The 17,556-nt window shown below is 50.7% G+C and overlaps 1 protein-coding gene across 1 annotated transcript; it reads left to right on the top strand.

Moving 5' to 3' along the window:
* The first annotated feature begins 4,584 nt into the window (after positions 1-4,584).
* On the top strand, positions 4,585-5,220 carry LOC144133789 (uncharacterized). The gene has a single exon (XM_077666889.1). It carries the CDS (start codon positions 4,585-4,587, stop codon positions 5,218-5,220), a length of 636 nt encoding a protein of 211 aa, XP_077523015.1.
* Positions 5,221-17,556: the final 12,336 nt, after the last annotated feature.

Here is a 17,556-nt window from a genome sequence, read left to right as displayed (position 1 = left end):
TTTGCTGTTTGCAGTTCAATGAGATGTGACCCTCCTTGTTACAATTATAGGAGACAATAGGCTTTCGCACTTCAAACGCGCGAGCTGCTGGTGCCTGCTGTTTCGGCGAATCGGCAGATTTGGGTGACTCAATATTTTTTCCGCTACCTCCTCTTTTTGATCCCGCGTCCTCTTTTCGGCGATCCCGGCGTGCTGGTGCACCCTTCGGTCGGGGAATCTCTTCAAATAGGTTTCCCCCTTTCCTAACCTGTTATCGTACCCTGCTTTGCTTTGGAGGTTTCGGCGAACGTAATATTCGTCTGCGAGCTGTGACGCTTTTTCTAGGTCTATATCTGTTAGCCTGTCTTGTACCCATATCCTCAGATCTTCTGGAATCGTGCTATAGTACTGCTCTAGTGAGATGCACTCCAGTACCTTGTCAGGACTTCCGTGCGCCTCAGCGGTCTTAAGCCGCTCCTTTAAGTTGACTTTAAGCCGGTGCGCGAAGTCAGTATGCGACTATCTGCCTTTCTTTGCCTGCCTGAATAACTGCCTAAAGGCTTCAGCAGAAAGCCGGTACGTTCTAAGCAGTGCGCTCATTACCTTTTCGTAGTCATCACACTCTTCCCGTGAGAGGCGAGCCACCACTTCGGCCGCCTCCACGGAAAGAGAGGAATTGAACTTTGACCAAGCGCCCTGATCGATGTGCACCTTCGCACATGCACGTTCGAAATTTACTTAAAAGATTGCAATATCGCCTCCCACACAGTATGGTGAGACGAGATCCTGCAATCTCTGCCTCCCTTGCTCCTCTATTGAAGCTACAGGGCAAGACGCGCCATATTCCCTCCGTTCGACGCGAGCTGTTTCATTTTTCGAGCATTTTCTCTCGCTTTTTCCTCTCCCTCACGGACCTCCCGTCTCTCTTGAGCCAACCTAAGCTCTCCTTTTTCTTTCTGCTTGAAGGACACCCGTCTTTGATGAGCCAACCGAAGCTCTTCTTTTTCTTTCTGCTCGATCGACACCCGTCTTTCTTGAGCCACCCGAAGCAGTTCTTTTTCTTTCTGCTCGCAAAACTCCCGTCTTTTCTGCTCTTCTTTGCGTCCAACAATCGTTTCCCAAGCCTCGTCGATCTCATCAGCACTCACCTGCTCCTGCCGCATATCCTCGAGAATTTCTTTTTTTCTTTGCGCAGAACGTAGTGAAATCCCCAGCTCCTGCCAAATTTCGAGCACCTCCTGGACTTTTAACTTCTCCATCGTGAGTTACACCATGCGTTAGCAACCCCACTAAAACAAATGGCCTAGCTTGAAGCGGACAAAACAATTTCCCTAAATCAATTTCTCAGACAAGAGGAATACGCACCTAGCATCTGCCTGTGCCAGTACAGTCTGGCGAAATGAACGAAAAACATTGGGCACTCACCCTGCCAAGGTATAGCTGACGCCCGTCGGACCTGTAGCTGCCGTGATCCGTTGGAGCCGGTAACTTCACGTGGACGTGCCACAGCTGCCACTCAGTTGTTGGGATTCGGGTAGCGTGACTGGGGCGGAGAAGAGACGAGGACGATCGGTGGAAGAAAACTTGGAAAATTTTATACAAAGGCTATTTACATAATGTACAAGTAAGGGCAACTTAGAGTGCTTCACAGTAAAGAGAGCTTCTTAGCAGTCGGGAGTCTCTCCCAACAAAGGGCATCTCACAAGAGGAGGGCTCTCTCTTGTACCAAACCAGCAGCTCGTTAAATACTCTTCGTATTCCCCAGATCTCTAGGTGGGGAATACAGTTCGAAGAATGATGTCCAGTCACACGATGGCACTGATGGTACCACCCTCGGCAGGCCGGCCCTGATGTTCTCTCGCAGATCGGTCGCGGGAAAGGGAAGATGACCCGGTCACGTTGTCGTCCACGCGGCTTCCAGGTGGGCGCGCACGTGGGTCCGGACTGCGCCCATGTGTAACAGGAAGGCGCCTGCGTGACACAGGAATGCGGGCTGTCTCCCACCAGGGGTTGAAAGATCTTGTACTGATGACCGGAACGTGGAACCTCTATCGAAGGGGCAGCCCTCGGGCAATTGTTCAACCCAGTCGTGACTGAAGAGGACAAAAGTGATCTTGTACTTCGTCGTCTGATGACCAGAACGTGGAACCTCTGTCGAAGGCGCAGCTCTCGGAAAATTGTTCAACCTCAGCGTGACCGAAGAGGACAACGCTGTTCTTGTACTTCGTCGTCTAATGGTCTGTTCGAACACGTGGGGACGCTATTATAGTCACTGCTTCCGACATTCCTGCAGCCACGTTTTTCCAGAGGGCTCATTCACCTTCGCGGTGGTTTTCTGGGCATCCTCCCCATGTCCAAATTCGCCGAATTCAACAGCAGGAAGGGAGCGCGACCACAACAGCATGAACACATATATCTGAGAACGAAGGTGTAAATGCCGTGCCGGTAGTAGCGCACCCGCATTCTGTTGTATGTCTTGAAAAGTCCCACGTGACCAGTTGGAGCTTAAGCATGGGTATAGGCGCATATTTGCGTGCGCTGGTGACGAGGTAAAATGAACAACCACTTGCCTGAGCTGTAGCTGCGGCGATATGGGAGATGATTACGAATCGCGAGGTGGCAGACATGGCGGCGGAGAGCGCATGACAAAGAAGCAGCCGTTCGTTTGGAGAGAAAGGCAGGAAGAGAAGCGATACAGTGGCATGTACGTTGCGCGGTGGGCATGTCACTGATGGGAAGCAACGGCTGTGAGTCGTCAAAGGTGGAAAGGTTACCGATCTCGACTGGTAGTGGGCAGCGGGACAGAGAATCAGCGTCTTGATACTTGCGGCTAGAGCGACATAGACGCGGACATCATACTCCTTCCTGTAGTGGAATAGCCGGCAAGGCGGCCGGATGGGTTTTTCAAACAGGAATGCCAACGAAGCGCATGGTCGTCAGTCACACTGTCAAAAGGGTGGCCATAGAAGTGAGGGCGGGATTTTGGGATGGTTCATACGATAGAACCCGCCGCGGTGGCTCAGTCGTTAGGGCACTCGGCTACTCATCCGGAGTGCCGGGGTTCGAACCCGATCGCAGCGGCTGCATGATGGAGGTGAAACGCTGAGGCGGCCGTGTGTTGTGCGGTGTCAGTGCACGTCGTTAAAGGGAAGCTGAAATGGTTTTCAAATTGCATGAAACGATGTGATTGGGAAGAAGGGACATTGTAAATCATGTGTGTAAATTGTTTCTCGATACTGTTTGCAAAATGAGCCGCAATCGCTTGTTGAAAACCCGCCGGCGAAACGCCCTCTTCGCTTCCTGAAGCGCCGAATGGGGGGACGGAACTGGCGGAAGTGACGCCATTCACGGGTAGTCTGCTGGCGGTCCTGCTTTGCTTGCCGCTTTTCGGCGCGCGCATTGGTGAACGACGGATCCACAATTTGCAAAACACGGTTCTCAAGCCAGCCGAAGCAACGCGCTAAGCAGCAACACAGTCGGTGCTGGCCGGAGATCCCCGTAGATGACGTCACGACGATCCCGGCCATTCGCGGCGTTTGCTCGGCGCCCTGAGACGCTGGTGCCCGTTTTATTCCAAAAAAACAGCTTTTTGCGTTTATTTCCGCTCTTTTTGAATGCGATATTTTTTTTCAGAGGAGTGAAAACTATAAAATGCCGCATGGAACTCAATTTTTTCGAAAAGTGCTTCAGCTTCCCTTTAAAGTTCCCCATATTGTCAAATTATTCTGGAACCTCCACTACAGCACCTGTTCTTTTATTCTGTTAGCCCCTTCTTTATCCCTTCTCTTAAGTCGCAGTTCAAGTGTCCGCCGATACGTGAGACGGATATTGCGTTATTTTCTTTTCGGAAAAAAAATATTTTTTATGTTTTCTACGCGATTGTAAAGCACATGTCGTCATTTAAACATAATTTACTTCAGGCTTCCTGAGCTTACTATTGGCATAGACAGCAACGTAGTGATTGAAGCCAGATATGCGCTTGTCGGGAGGTCATCAAGACTAACACCAATGCCGCTATTATGGACATCGGTAGGAACGGTCGACTCGAATTAGGGGAACATGGGCGGCGCTGTGAGGAGGTGGCGCACGGCGTTGTAGTATTCTTGGCTGGCTTTAGATCGCACCAATAATTATTACCTGCCAGGCAAGAGTTGTGTTAAAGGCGCAGGAGTGGATGCGAAGTTACAAATTAACCGGCGAAAGTACGAGCCCTGACCTAGAAAGCCGCACGAACCTCTGACTGAGGTAGGTTTGGCAAAAGCAGCCACAGCACAGTGGTTGGTTGAGTCAGGAAAGACATTCTTTGGGCACAACGTGGCATGAATTGTTAAGCAGACGTGCAGCAAACCGGGATTTTTTTAGATGCAGGCCGGTGTCAGAGAGCCTGGTCAAGATGGGCTTCAGGTGGGTGAGATGGTGTAAGGGAACTATCATCATCAGCAGTGCTGCGCCGCCTCGGCTCGTGACATGCGCTCGCGCTGACTACATGGGGCCAAGTGCGGCTTAGAATTCATGCAGTTGATTCCCGGTTCCCGTCCTGTCCGCTTCACGCGTGTCGTGCTCCGTTAATTTGTAGAGGACTAGTCTCTGTACCTCTAGAGTTTGATGAACCCGGACGTGGTGGACGGGAATAACACCGCCACGGCTGCGGCGCCCAGGGCGCAGGTCCCGGCTCATAGACCGGCTGCGGAGGACATCGCAAGCGTCCACGGTCAGCTGCCGTCATTTTGGCCTCGGAGTCCTGCCGTATGGTTCGCGCAAGTGGTGGCTGTGTTCGATCTTTGGCGCATCACTTCACAAAGCGTTAAGTATCTCCACGTCGTGTCGACTCTCTCTTCCAAGGTAAATGACAAATTTCACGACGTTTTGAAGACGCCCGACCCTTCCTCCATGTATGATCACTTCAAGTCTACGGTCCTGGTCCGGAAAACCATCTCGGAGCGCAGCGGCCTGCAGCAGTTGCTCAGCACTGAGAACCTTGGCGACCGTCGACCATCTCATCTCCTCCATCGCATGCCACAGCTGCTCGTCGACCGTCCACAGGGCGTCAACAGCCCGATACTCCGTGAGCTGTTCTTTCAGTGCCTCCCTCAGAGCCTCGTGGTTGTCCTTGCTGCAGCAGGTGATGTTAGCTTTGATAAGCTCGCGGAGCTGGCTAACCGTGTCTCGTACTACTCTGGCCTACGTTCTGTGGCTGCGATTCCTTCCGCCGTGCCGTCCACTCACGTCTTCCGGCAGTAAAGCCTCGAGGCTAAAATCGACTACCTCACGAGCACCGTTCCCGCACTGCGAGCGTCGATTCCTCGTCGTAACCAGCGTTCCTCTCGCCTACGGACGGGATATCGCTCCAGTTCCAGTCATCGATCGAGCCCAGCCCGTGACGGGTTCTGTTTGTACCACCGCAACTTCGGCGCCGCTGCCCGACAGTGCCGGCAGCCTTGCCGGCAGCCGTGCGCCACACCTTCATGCACCACATAGTCACTACGGGCCTACCAGTGTTCCGCCGACTTCGCCGCCTTGCTGGTGACCGCCTCGTCATTGCCTGCTGCGAATTCGATCACAGGCTGCAAGTGGGCATCATTCGGCCGTCGTCCAGCAGTTGGTCTTCGGCGTTGCATATGTGCCGAAACGTGACCATGGTTATTGGCACCCATGCGGTGACTATTGTGCGCTCAATTCCCGCACTGTCCAGGATCGATATCCTTGCCCTCATATTCTTGACACTGTGGCCGCCCTTCATGGCTTGACCATATTTTTCAAGATTTACCTGGTGAAGGCTCACTAAAGATCCCGGTGGAGCCTGCAGACATCCCTAAGACTGCAATTGTATCGCCGTTTGGCCTCTCCGAGTATTTCCGTATGCCCTTTGGTCAGCGGAACTCTGCACATAAATTCCAACGCTTCATCGAGGAGGTAACTCGTGGCCTGCGTTTTGTGTTCGCATATCTCGATGATCTGCTCGTTGCCGGTTGCTCGCCATCCTGAACTTCCGCCGACCTTTCTTGCCAGCATTGCCCGCATTACCCTGCCTCTCACCGATCTCTTAAAGTCACTACATGGTCCTAACACTCCTCCCGAGTGGACGTCAGCTGCCGAAACCGCCTTCCAACCCACCAAGGACACCCTTGCCGACACTATTCTGCTCATGCACCCGCTGGCCGACGCCCCGTGGCGTCTCATCACTGACGCCTATAATGCAGCTGTAGGCGTCGTCCTTCAACAGCTTCAGGACGAATGCTAGTGCCCGCTGGGTTTCTTCCAGAAGCTCAAGCCCGCACAAATGAGCCACAGTAATTTCGGCAGGGTATTGCTAGCTGTCCAACTCGCCATTCGACACTTTCGTCACATCTTGGAAGGAGTCGTTTTTTATGTGCTCACAAACCATAAGCCCTTAACGTTTGCTTTTCTTGTGAATCAAAACTCATACACTGCACGAGAGATCCAGCACCTGAGTTATATTTCTGAATTTACGGTAGATATGAGACACATCGAAGGGCCCGTGAACAGTGCCGCTGATGCACTCTCCCGTGTCGCTGCTGTTGTATCAGGCGCGCTTGATTTCGCAGCGCTTGCTGCCAAGCGTTTGAACCGATGCACAACGCAAGCCATCCCGGCATTCGATCTACGCAGCCGCTCGTGACGGCTAGGTTTGTCTGGCGAAACGTCAACAGAGATGTGCGTCGCTGGGCTCTTGAGTGCTTGCAATGCCAGCGTGAAAAAACAGCGAGCCACACGCGATCGCCTCACTAAGCTTTCCGGCCTCCCGACTGTCGTTTTGGACCACGTCCACGTCGACATTGTTGGCCCTGTTCCTCCATCACGAGGTTTCGAATACATCTTTACGTGTGTTGACCGCTACGCACGGTGGCCGTAAACCTTTCCTCTACCGGATATCACGGCGTCTACAGTGGTGTCCACTCTTGTCAGTGGATGGATTTCCCGTTTCCTCTGCCACACGGTAGTGACGACGAATCGTGGCCGCCAGTTAGAGTGCGCCTTCTTTCGCGCCCTGACATCTCTGATTGGCGTGCGCCATGTTCACATCATCGCGTATCATCCCTCTGCGGACGGCATGGTTGAACGCTTGCAGCCAAAGCTGAAGGCTGCCCTTGTTGCACGTGAAGCTCGCACCTCTTGTCCCGATTCCCTTCCTTTTTCCTTCTCGGCCTTCGATCAGCCTTTAAAGGGGATCTTCAGTCCACGGCGGCCGAAATGGTCGACGGGACTACCGTCCGTTCGCCAGGCGAGTTCTTCGTTCCGGCTTGCACCGACGATATCTCGCCTCCTGCCTACGTGGAACAACTACGCCTGCTCTTCAGGCGCCTGCAACGCGTCCCCACACGTCCATCGACTCACCAAGTCTTCGTGAACAAAGACCTCGCCACGTCCACCCATGTCTTTGTGCGTCGAGACGTCATCAAGCCTTCGCTTACCCCTCCCTACGATGGCCCTTATCCCGTCCTGCAGCGGGGAGACAAAAATTAATGCTTTCCGTCGATGGACGAGAAGAAATCTTTGCCATCAACCGAGTGAAACCCTCCTACATTGCACACCTTTCTCTTTCACCACTCCGCCAAGAAATCTGAAGCCCCACTTCTTACATTGACTCGGTACGCGCCGTCAGCAAGCATCTCATGGGTGCTGAGCTTTTGACTGTTATTCTTACTCTCCGCGGAGGGAAGCCCTGTAGCGGCACTATCATCATCAGCAGTGCGGCGCCACCTCGGCTCGTGACAAGCGCTCGCGCTGGCTACGTTTGGCCCCGTGCGGAGTAGAATAAATGCAGTCGACTTCTGGTTCCCGGCCTGTTCGCTTAGTCCGCGTCGCGCCCCGTTAATTTGTAGAGTACTAAGTCTCTGTCTCTCTAGAGATGGGTAACGCAGTCAACGGAAAATACGGCATTTTATTCGAAGTAGCAGAGGCACATCTTCGACTTCAGAACTTGCAAAATGGTCTCAAAAATCCTTTCAAAGGTTGCAGTGCATTACAAAGGCCGAAAGGTATCGCAGTAAATTTGTACGAGCCGTCCGGGGTCACAAAAACTGTTTTGGGGCGATCGCCTTCTTCCACAGTGACCTTATAATTTTCGGAATGTAAGTCAATGGATGAAAACAGTTCAGCCACCTGCAAACAGTCTACGGCGTTGTCTATGGGAAGGAGGTGAACGATATCCTTGCGCGTAATCTTAATAAGGCGGTGGTAATTCGCACACAAACGTATTGTGCCTTTTTTCTTTTTGACAAGAATAGGGGGAGGAACCCAACGGCTTCTTGAGGGCACAATGATGCCGTTCTGAAACATTTAGTTGACTTGCTCTTCTATAGTGCTGCGCTCGGTTGCGCGCACACGGTAGAGGCGCTGCCGCAGCGGTTCGTGGGCACCAGTGTCTATGCGATGGGTGGGAGTTGGACTATGGCTCAAGGAACTTCGGTGAGAGTTGAAGGAAGAAGGAAATTGATGAAGCGTGGTGAGCAGCTGCGTCCGTAGCAGCAGAGGAAATGCGGCTTCGGTGGAGCGAAGAAATACTTCGGTAGAAGACGGATTGGGCGGTGTAGAACGTGGGCTGAGCGTGGTTCTGCGAATTGTCGTATATCGCAACTATCCTTTCGGAAGGTAAGAGACTACTGGACACTGATGAGAGATTCACCAAAGCGCAAAAAGGAAGAGGAGGAAAATAGATTAGAGACACAGAAGTATGGAGAGGTGAGAGAAGACAGTCATTATGGCGCACGGCAGTGACATTTTCGGTTCAGAAATTAAGAGCCGATGTGAAGAGAATGTCGAAGATAAAAGCACTGCCAGAAAGTGAACAAAGACAGAAGAGTATGGAGGAAGGTCGATGTCTCCGGTGGCGAGGGCTCGAACAAAAAACAACTGAAGGAGTGGCGTCCGGTACAGAATATAAAGCACAGCAGATAGCCCGACTTCGGCTGGAGGACAGTCGATGATAGCGTCGTGGCGCGATAGAAAATCCCAGCTTAGAATAACAGCATGGGAACAGGAAGGCAACAAGACAAACTCTGTTGTGTAGAGGAGGTCCAGTGCCTCAACTCTAGTGATACACACTACGTTCGGCTTCATGCTCTGAGCGCTGGCCCTGCGCAGCGCGAGTGCTCAAATTGCGGTCTTTACCTTAACAAGCGAAAAAGAAGTTTTCAGTACGTAACAAAAATCGCAGCATATTTGTCCAAAATCACCGTGACAGAAACGCTCTTTACAAAAATTTCATTATGTAAGCATTTGTAACAAGAGGCCTTTGAATATTTAACGGGGGCGCACTTGTCGTCTCAGGAACTACGGCCATTATTCTTCCTCTAGACTAGTGTTGGGGCGACATCACGTATGTGAGATGGAGCAGCGTCTCGCAAAGGTGAACGGTGAGTAGAGACTGCCAAACGGTCTGCGGAAAAAGGATAACTTGACGATGGCTCAGCGCACCTCATACACTGACTGGTCAAGTCCGGTACACGGAAGCTTGTGGAGATGGTTTTAATACTCAGAAACGATGACGGAAAAGCCGTGCGACAGGACCAGGCAAGCTACAAGTACAGCATATAAGCTCCACAGATAACTGCCCGCGGAGCCGGTGGAAGATAAAAAGCCGCCTCTCGCACAAATACTTCAAGCATATGGTGGGTGGGCGGTTAAATCCTACCGACCACTTTGGCGTATGTCAGCGAGGTGTTGTCACGGAGCGGTGGATGGGCGACGTCGTCAATGTAGATGAGCAGAGCAGCGATTGACTGTGATGAATGGGCGGGCGCAAGAGCTTGAGCAACCTTCTCTGCAATGGCATGCCAGCGAGCCTGAGCCAAATAAGGCGGTGGCTTTATAAGGTTGTGTTAAAGAGAAAGCTGACCCGCCACTTCTTCCCGAACATAGCCTTTATCTGTTGCAGCAGTGAGAGTCTTAAGCCCAGACCGCAACTAAACATGTCTGGGGGGCAGGCTAGTCAGGATTCGCTGCTCGCGCTGCTCCTCAAACGTGTGGCACAGAGCACGAGCTTCCAGTAAATTCAGTTGAGCGCGCTCTCGTTCCTTGGTTAGCGTCGACAGCAAAATCAGCGTAGTGGCCACTCTTAGAAAAAAAGTGCGTTCTGGAGTGTTGTTATGGTTTTCCGGGATTATCCTCTTTTTTAATGTACCACCTCAGCAGTTAATATCATGACAGTGCGCTGCTGGTATATATAGGGTCGCTATCTCCGGCAATATCCTCTATTTATGAAAATCCGGACGCGCTTCAAGAACAGAGTGTATGGCGCCAGGATTCGTCGGGTGTCGGGGGCCAATGTTCATGACGGGTCTAAAGGGTGACAGCCTGGCCTTCATCTATATTGATCCGCCCACACGCATTGAACTTGTCAACCGAACCCCCACATGAGTGACATTGGGACCGGCCAAAGAAGATACGGCCCACGCCAGTGGGAAAGTGCGGAGAAGTACGGGGATTGCCGCAGTCGCTGGCGCTGAGAGGAGGGTGAGGGAGACGCTCCAGCCTGGATAGAAGTCTCACCTGAATGGACGGGAAAAGAAGGGCGAAAAAGTCTGTCGGGGGGGGGGGGGAGGGGGTGACAAGGAAAGCTTTAGATGACATCGCTGGCAGTCGGTCCTCCGGCGACCGAATCGCCCAGGCCATAGAAGAAAAGCCGGGACGAGCGAACAAGGTTTTCTTCTGAGCCTCTTCCTTTCCTCTGACGAAGACTCCGACGCCTGCGCAGCAGCATGTAAGCTTGAGCAGCCCAGCACCACATCATGTACTCGCTGATATAAAATTCTTGAACATATTTGTTTGTTCAAACTAAGTCAAACGGTGTCTCTATGCCTCTCCTTCTTATGTGGACCTGCCCAGTGTGTGGTGTTGTCAAGCGTAGTGTCACAATTGGAATCTCAAAAACAAAAGTCCTTTGAATTCTGCGATATTCAGGACTTAAAAATTGTAATCCAAGGAAAATCACGGGACTGACTGTGGGACTTCGACGCTCATTAGAAAGGCCTGAGGCACCGAGGGGCTTGAGTGGACAGAACACTTATACATGAGAAGCCCCCACTCCGCAGCCGGCGCTCGGAGAAAGCACGGTCTTAGGAAGCATTATTATGACATTTGCGGGAAGACGCGGGTTTCCATCAGCGATTTATTTTCCATGCTCTAAATTGGGAAAATGGGGGGATGGCCCGATGCGCAACTGCTGGGCATGGACAGGTGCAAGATGGCAAGAGCTGCTATTGGTTTTGCATGGCGAGATGAACAGGCTAAGTCCGCAAAATCATTTTAGGAATTCAAGAAGCTCGCATTGGAGCATTTCAATACTGAACCCCGTCGTGTGCATTCCCAGAGTCCGGACAGAGTAGGAGAAAACGTGCAATCGTTTGCGTCGCAATTTCAATTCTTAGCACACAATAAGCTGCTAAAGGCCTTTTAGAGGAGAAATACATGGAGGAGCTATTTAAAAAGGAAATAGCGGCTTTATTTGTGGCCGGTTTGTGAGACCTCATGCGCTGATTAGCGCTCTCTCACAAGTCGGGATCTTTCGACCGAGTTGTGGAGGCCGCATTGAATGAGAAGCAAATAGAAGCGCGAATGGTGAGCACAGAGAGATTACGCGTCGTCGACATACCTGATTCGAACCACGACGGTGCGGTTATGACAGAGCTGCTAGGCTGCTTCTAACAGCCGCTAGAGCAATAGCGGCAATGCAAGGATGAAACGCGGACTCAGCAGCGCCCATTCGTTGGAAAGCGGAGGTATGGTGGCTAGAAGGGAGAGGTGTCAGCATCGGCGCGCCGGAGAAGGAGCGAGAATTCATCCAGACGCGGCGGCGCTGCTGTCGGCTCCGAGACGCTCCCCGCGCGCGCGCGCCCGTAGCAGCCGCTTTTTGTCGCAGCTATTTCAGGATACCGCGCGGATTACAACAAAGGCTAGTTGGCACACTTTTCTGGCGGCTCGAAGCAAAGCGTGTATAGGCACTGAAAACCATGTTTGAACTTGCTTCCCTGTATATTCGCTGCGTGCACCGGTGGCACCCCGAAGCGCTGGAAGGTGGCGAATCGAATGACTTGCCATGAGTTTGTCACCAAAACAACGTCCGTGCAGTTTCGATTTGATGCTGCAGTGTTATCCATGACGTCTCAATTCAAGTAGAAGCATTAGAAACCATACTTGAACGCTTTATTTTGATGACTTCATCGAAAAGCAAGGTCTAGCAAGACATTTATTTTGACACACACAATTAAACGTCAAAAACACCATAAAAAAAATGAACAGAAAATACGCTTCAATGTAGGTGAGAACTGCAAGTTATACAAAAACTGAGCTAAAAAGTAAACAAGGCAAGTAAAAAGAAGTCAATATGCAATGCTAAAATAGGCATACACACATGGCATTGAGATTTGATTGGCAAACACAGATGCAGTCATAAACCAGCTTAAAAAAATTGATTTCTACTTGTGTCAAACACCGCCAAATTGTGACATCAAATTTACTAATGGGACCTTTGTAACAATGAGAATAAGACATTACTAAAAAGTCACAACAGACGACACAATGTAGGTAATGTACAATACCATGAAAAAAGAAAACCTTGTTGGCTGGGTTAACATTATGAAAGTTATGTAGTACGTCTCAACTTCAAGAACTTCATCTTTTCTCTCTTTCTTTGGTTGCACGCATTTTCTCCAGCAACAAGAAAATGCATCCTTGTCAATGTGAAGAAGCGAATGATTTGATTCGTCACTTCCACTTTGTGCTGCTCACAGCCGACCACATTTAACTTCTTCACAGACAGGCAAGAGATGAAGTCCATGATGCTATCAGTTTTGAACTTATTGAAACTGAAGCAGTAAGTAAAAACATCCTCCATAGCTTTGACCAGGTCTGCTAGGGACTCAGACGGGTACAGGAGGCCACCCCTATTAATGTAACGTGCGAGGCACGACTCTGCCGGAAGCAAGCTCGAGTCCTCCGTGTGAAGCAACAGCCTGCTACATTCGCTGCACTTCGTCTTTTTCAACATGTTCCGGGCCACATAGCCACTGACGTAATAAGTCATCCGGGGGTCACTTTTGCGTCCAACGATTTCAGCGTGCTCAGGGAGTGCTTCACATGTCACAATCATTTCATGAACTTCGTTGATACGTCCCACATCTAGGAGCTCATCCAGCTTATTCTGTAGTTTCATGGAATTAGTGTGAGCGCCCGGACTTAGAAGGCTGCTCAGGACTGCTGAAGGAATGTTGCCACTGGAGGGTGACTGCGCTAAGCTGTAAAAACTGAGGCAATTCAGAGATATCAAAAATTGTGTCGGTGTAGAGTGATCGTTAGAGCCAGACATTTGCCTCAGTATCCCGAAGAGGTTTTCAAGCGCGTCTTGGCTCAAACGAGAAGTCATCAAGTACTTAAACCCCAGGGTTTGCGTGACATAGAGCAGGATGGAAAGTGTGCTGGTAAGAGTAACACGGAGTCCTTCGGCTGTTGATTCGCTCAAGAACCCACCCTGCTTAGGCAAAGTTTTTTCCCAGGTCGCTAAAAACTCCAGAAAGCGTTGCTGTCTGGTCTTAAACCTCGCTTTGAGTATCTCGATGTCATGGCATCGATGAGGTCTCTCATCATAGAGACAAATGCAGAAGTAGCCTTGGTACAGCCAGTGCCATAGCAGTGTTCCACTTGGCTGTTGTAGACATCCAGGCCCCTTAAAACTTCACTGAAGAAGGTGAACGCCAAGTTGACCCGCATTTTTTTGAAGCCATTAGGCTGACAAACAGCCATGGTGACGTGTGGCATTGCCCTGAGTGTCACTGAACTTGAAGTGTCGCATTTGCAGGCCTCCTTTACATATTCGTTGCCAACTCGACCATCTGGTGTTAACAGCCCTTTGGAGTTTACAGCGTTACGCACACATTTCACCAGGTGGGGGAAATCTGAGAAAAAATGCAAATACCGGCTTGGATCCACTGGGTGCTTTACTTTGCACACTGTCTTTTCGAGCTTCCCACTTACGCCGAAAATTTTCCACATGCTGCGGTTCCACACAGCCCCTTCGCATGTCACAAAATCCACGAAGAGCCCCGATTTCTCGGCACAAATCATAGCGTCAACAATGATTTTGGCCAGAACATCTGCCTTTACATTGCTTCGTGCACCAAAGCACCAAACGCACCGAGAATTTGTTTCCATGTGCCTGTGAATGGCTGAAAGAAAATTACATGGCCATGGTCACATTGAGCACCTTCTTGCCCTGGTGAGGTGTACTTGTCGAGGTCAACGAACCCTTGGACTTGCCCTTTGCGGTCTACAGTCAAGTTTTCAGACAGTTTCATTTCATCCACGAGTATGCCGCCGTGTCGGTGATACGGATCAATAGTGCGTGCTTTCTCTGCAACAGCCGTGAGCACTTCATTAAAGCCAAAACCACTTCTATATTTACGGACATAAGTACGCAGGCACGAAGGGCTTGGCACAACAATGATCTTGAGCTTACGAATGTGCTCGTAAAGACGCGGGCTTTTCATATACAATGCATTCAAGGATCAACTCTTGCTGAAATACCATTCCATTGGTTTTTCTCCTTTTAGATGCTCCAAAGCATTCACGTACCTGCACTTGCTGCTTTTTTGGCAGGCTTTGCAACTTCTCTTCAAAACTAGAGCTGCTTAGAGCTTCGTTGTCCGGCTTCATCTTTTCCATGGTCTCACTCAACTTTGCAATGCTGCGCTTTTGCCGACGCAGCTGCGCATTTTTTCGCGTTAGCTTCTGTGTGAGGTTACCTCTTGCCTTTCTCGCTCTTGTACGCTTATAGTATCCCTGATTTATCAACAGCTTACGAAGGTATTTGCACTGCAAGCATCGGCTTCTATTTTGCACTGTCCCACAACACGTGAGGCTGTGCAGTTTCCCTCCATAGAGTCTGTGCTTTGTTTTTATTTGCCCACTTTGCATTCCTGTTTCCATTTCAAACCCCTCGCAAGGAATCATGGCATCCATTTCGAACAGGAGGTCCTTAACATCACTAATGCTGTCGACATCCACTGTTTTTACAAGAACACCCTGTACATATGCCGTGCAATGAAAGGTTGAGACATTACTTGAACACAAAAGTAACTTTTCAAAGCACAGAGTTCCACCACTTGAAGCACACACTGAGACCGCCACAACGTCCGTATCGTTTGGGATTACGTGTTTCGCCCAGTACTTACTTGGAAGGTCGTCTTGCGTCATACCCTTCAAGATATTGTAGCTGCCGCTACAGTTCGAACTTGACGGAACGTCGGTTTCAGCACTCAGCGGTTCGTCGTGAATGGAGTAAACCTTTCTTCGCTTTGAAGTTGCACCTCCATTGGACGACACCGTCTTTCATTTTGGAGGCAGCTTTTTTGTGAGGTAAGCAGGCACATTTGGAAATATCGTGGGAATCGCATCGTCTGTCAGTGTAGGGTGATCACGAGGGATTTCCACAAACTCGCCGTTGACATGCTTGAAGCTACGGACGATGAATCTCTCGTCGAAATGAGCCTCGCACACAACGCAGTTCTTCTCCAATGGCTTGTCAGCACGAGGAATTGCGCGCTCCCAGGCCCTGCGTCGTTCATGGTCGACGGTAACAGCGAAGAGAGACGCCTTCTTCCCTTGTTTGCGGGCCGAAACATACCCCGCTTTGCATCCAGGTGCGAAACAGTGTCTTTGTTGTTTGGACATCACTTTGGCATGGCCACATCAGTGCGTAGCAATCAAAAACAATTTAAAACCAGTACACCGCAGACGCTGCGGGAACACGTGCCTGTACTTGCCTGTAGGCGACGAAACGTGCGGCGACGGCGGCTGGCGGGTGCTCTCGACGGATCTCGGTAGCGACGGGCGCGCCGCCCCGCGGCGGCATGAAATACCAGCGCGCCTCCGAACACGGCGCGACCGCAACGATGCTGACACCTCTTCTTCTAGGCACCATACCGGAGGCTTACACAGAGCTTCAGGCGCGCCACGAGAGATTATGAAGAAATCGTGCGCTTCGCTTCCCAGAGTCATGGACAAATTGCAAGGTTCTGCCCAAACGTGCGCCGATGGGAGCCACAAATAAATCATGTGAGAGCCGTCCAAAGCAGGCGTAGGGAGAGGTTATACGTGCTGCTACTAAAAATACGGAGCCGTCACCGCCTGAGCAGCATAGGGAGGGAACAGTGCTAATGAAGCGCTGTGGTTTTTGTTGCCGACGTGATCTCCCTGTTGTGTGCTGCAAGATAAATGACTGCTGCCTTCAATGGCTGATAGACACGGATTCAAAGGTGATCTTGCTTAAGGAAAGTGGTTTTGAACACGCTTCGAAGGAAAGGAGACCGCGAGTTGTTGGAAGCATCTGGCAGTGTTGCAACCAGGTTTTAGGCATAACAGGGATCCTCTCGGTATAAGCTGGCTGCAACGATTACATGTTTTTCTCAGCGTAGTTGCACTAGATTATTCGTGCGACATGTGCCTAGGCAAAGCCTTTCTGCAAAAAGAAGTGTCGTGTATCTTAGAACAGGATATTTTGAAAAGAGGAAAGGCATATGTCTCATTATTGGAAGAAGCGGTCAGTGAGCAGGGCACTCAAGTTCCATTTACAAAAAGAAAAATGGCTGAGATTTTCACTACTGACAATGATACCCAACACACCCTGTAAACTGAGTTGCCGCAAAGCTCTTCGATGAGACGATGAAACCTTCCCTGGTAGGAGAACGTTTTGTTTGCTTGAGTGCCTTCAGATGTAGAGAACGGCACCGTGGAAGAGTTTGAGCCGATAGATCTGTTAGCAATGGCCTGAAGGCAGCTGCGTGCCGCGCGTCTGGTAGAGGTTACCTCAGAGTGCCTCTGCGGGTGGTTAACTGCCGGCAGCAGCGACTGAGCCTCTGCAAAACCAAAACCTTACCTTTTTTACCGCTGCGATTGTGAGACATCAGCCCACCGAAACGCTACACTCCGCTGTAGGGCATGCTGGTTTTTCGGTCGCGCCAGCCACAAAGCTTTGTTCGATTTTTCTCCAATGAGAGGAAGGCACTGACTGCCCTGCTGCTCAAAATTTCGGAGGTGTTTGCCCAGACCAAGTTGGATTTGGGCTGCTGTGGCGTTGAACGGCAAAGGATAGAAACCGCTACTTTGGCGGCCGTTTACCAGCACGCGTACCAAATTTTCTACTCCCACCGCGAGGAGGTGGAGCGGCAGATAAGGATCTCACAGATCGCGGCAAATAAAAGTCGCCATGGGGGGCACCGGTCCTACCCTTGTAGAAGTCAAATGGTTCCTACCGACTGGTAATGGACTATAGTAAACAGAATTCCGCAACTCGGATCAACCCCTACCCCTTCTCCTTAATATTCAGGAGAGGCTTTTACCAGGAACATACCGAGGAACAAACTTCGTGTCGCAGCTGATGAGGAGAATATGCGAGCTGCTTGAGGTCAATAGGAAGCTGAAAACACCATACCGTCCTTATTGCAACAGCGCTGAGGAGCGAATAAACCAAACCGTGACCGTGTTCCTGTGGCATGCGTAACCTGCACTTATGGCTAACGTATGCACTGCATGCATATAATTCCGCTATTTCCCCGTCGCGAC

Source organism: Amblyomma americanum, chromosome 5, assembly GCF_052857255.1.
Source record: "Amblyomma americanum isolate KBUSLIRL-KWMA chromosome 5, ASM5285725v1, whole genome shotgun sequence".
In the NCBI taxonomy this organism is placed as follows: Eukaryota; Metazoa; Arthropoda; class Arachnida; order Ixodida; family Ixodidae; genus Amblyomma; species Amblyomma americanum.
Note: the sequence above shows the minus strand (reverse complement) of the source record. Positions and strands in the feature narration are given on the sequence as shown.

Bases quoted from the DNA above. Each gene is read 5' to 3' on its own strand.
- LOC144133789 (XM_077666889.1), top strand. From the start codon at position 4,585: ATGAACCCGGACGTGGTGGACGGGAATAACACCGCCACGGCTGCGGCG.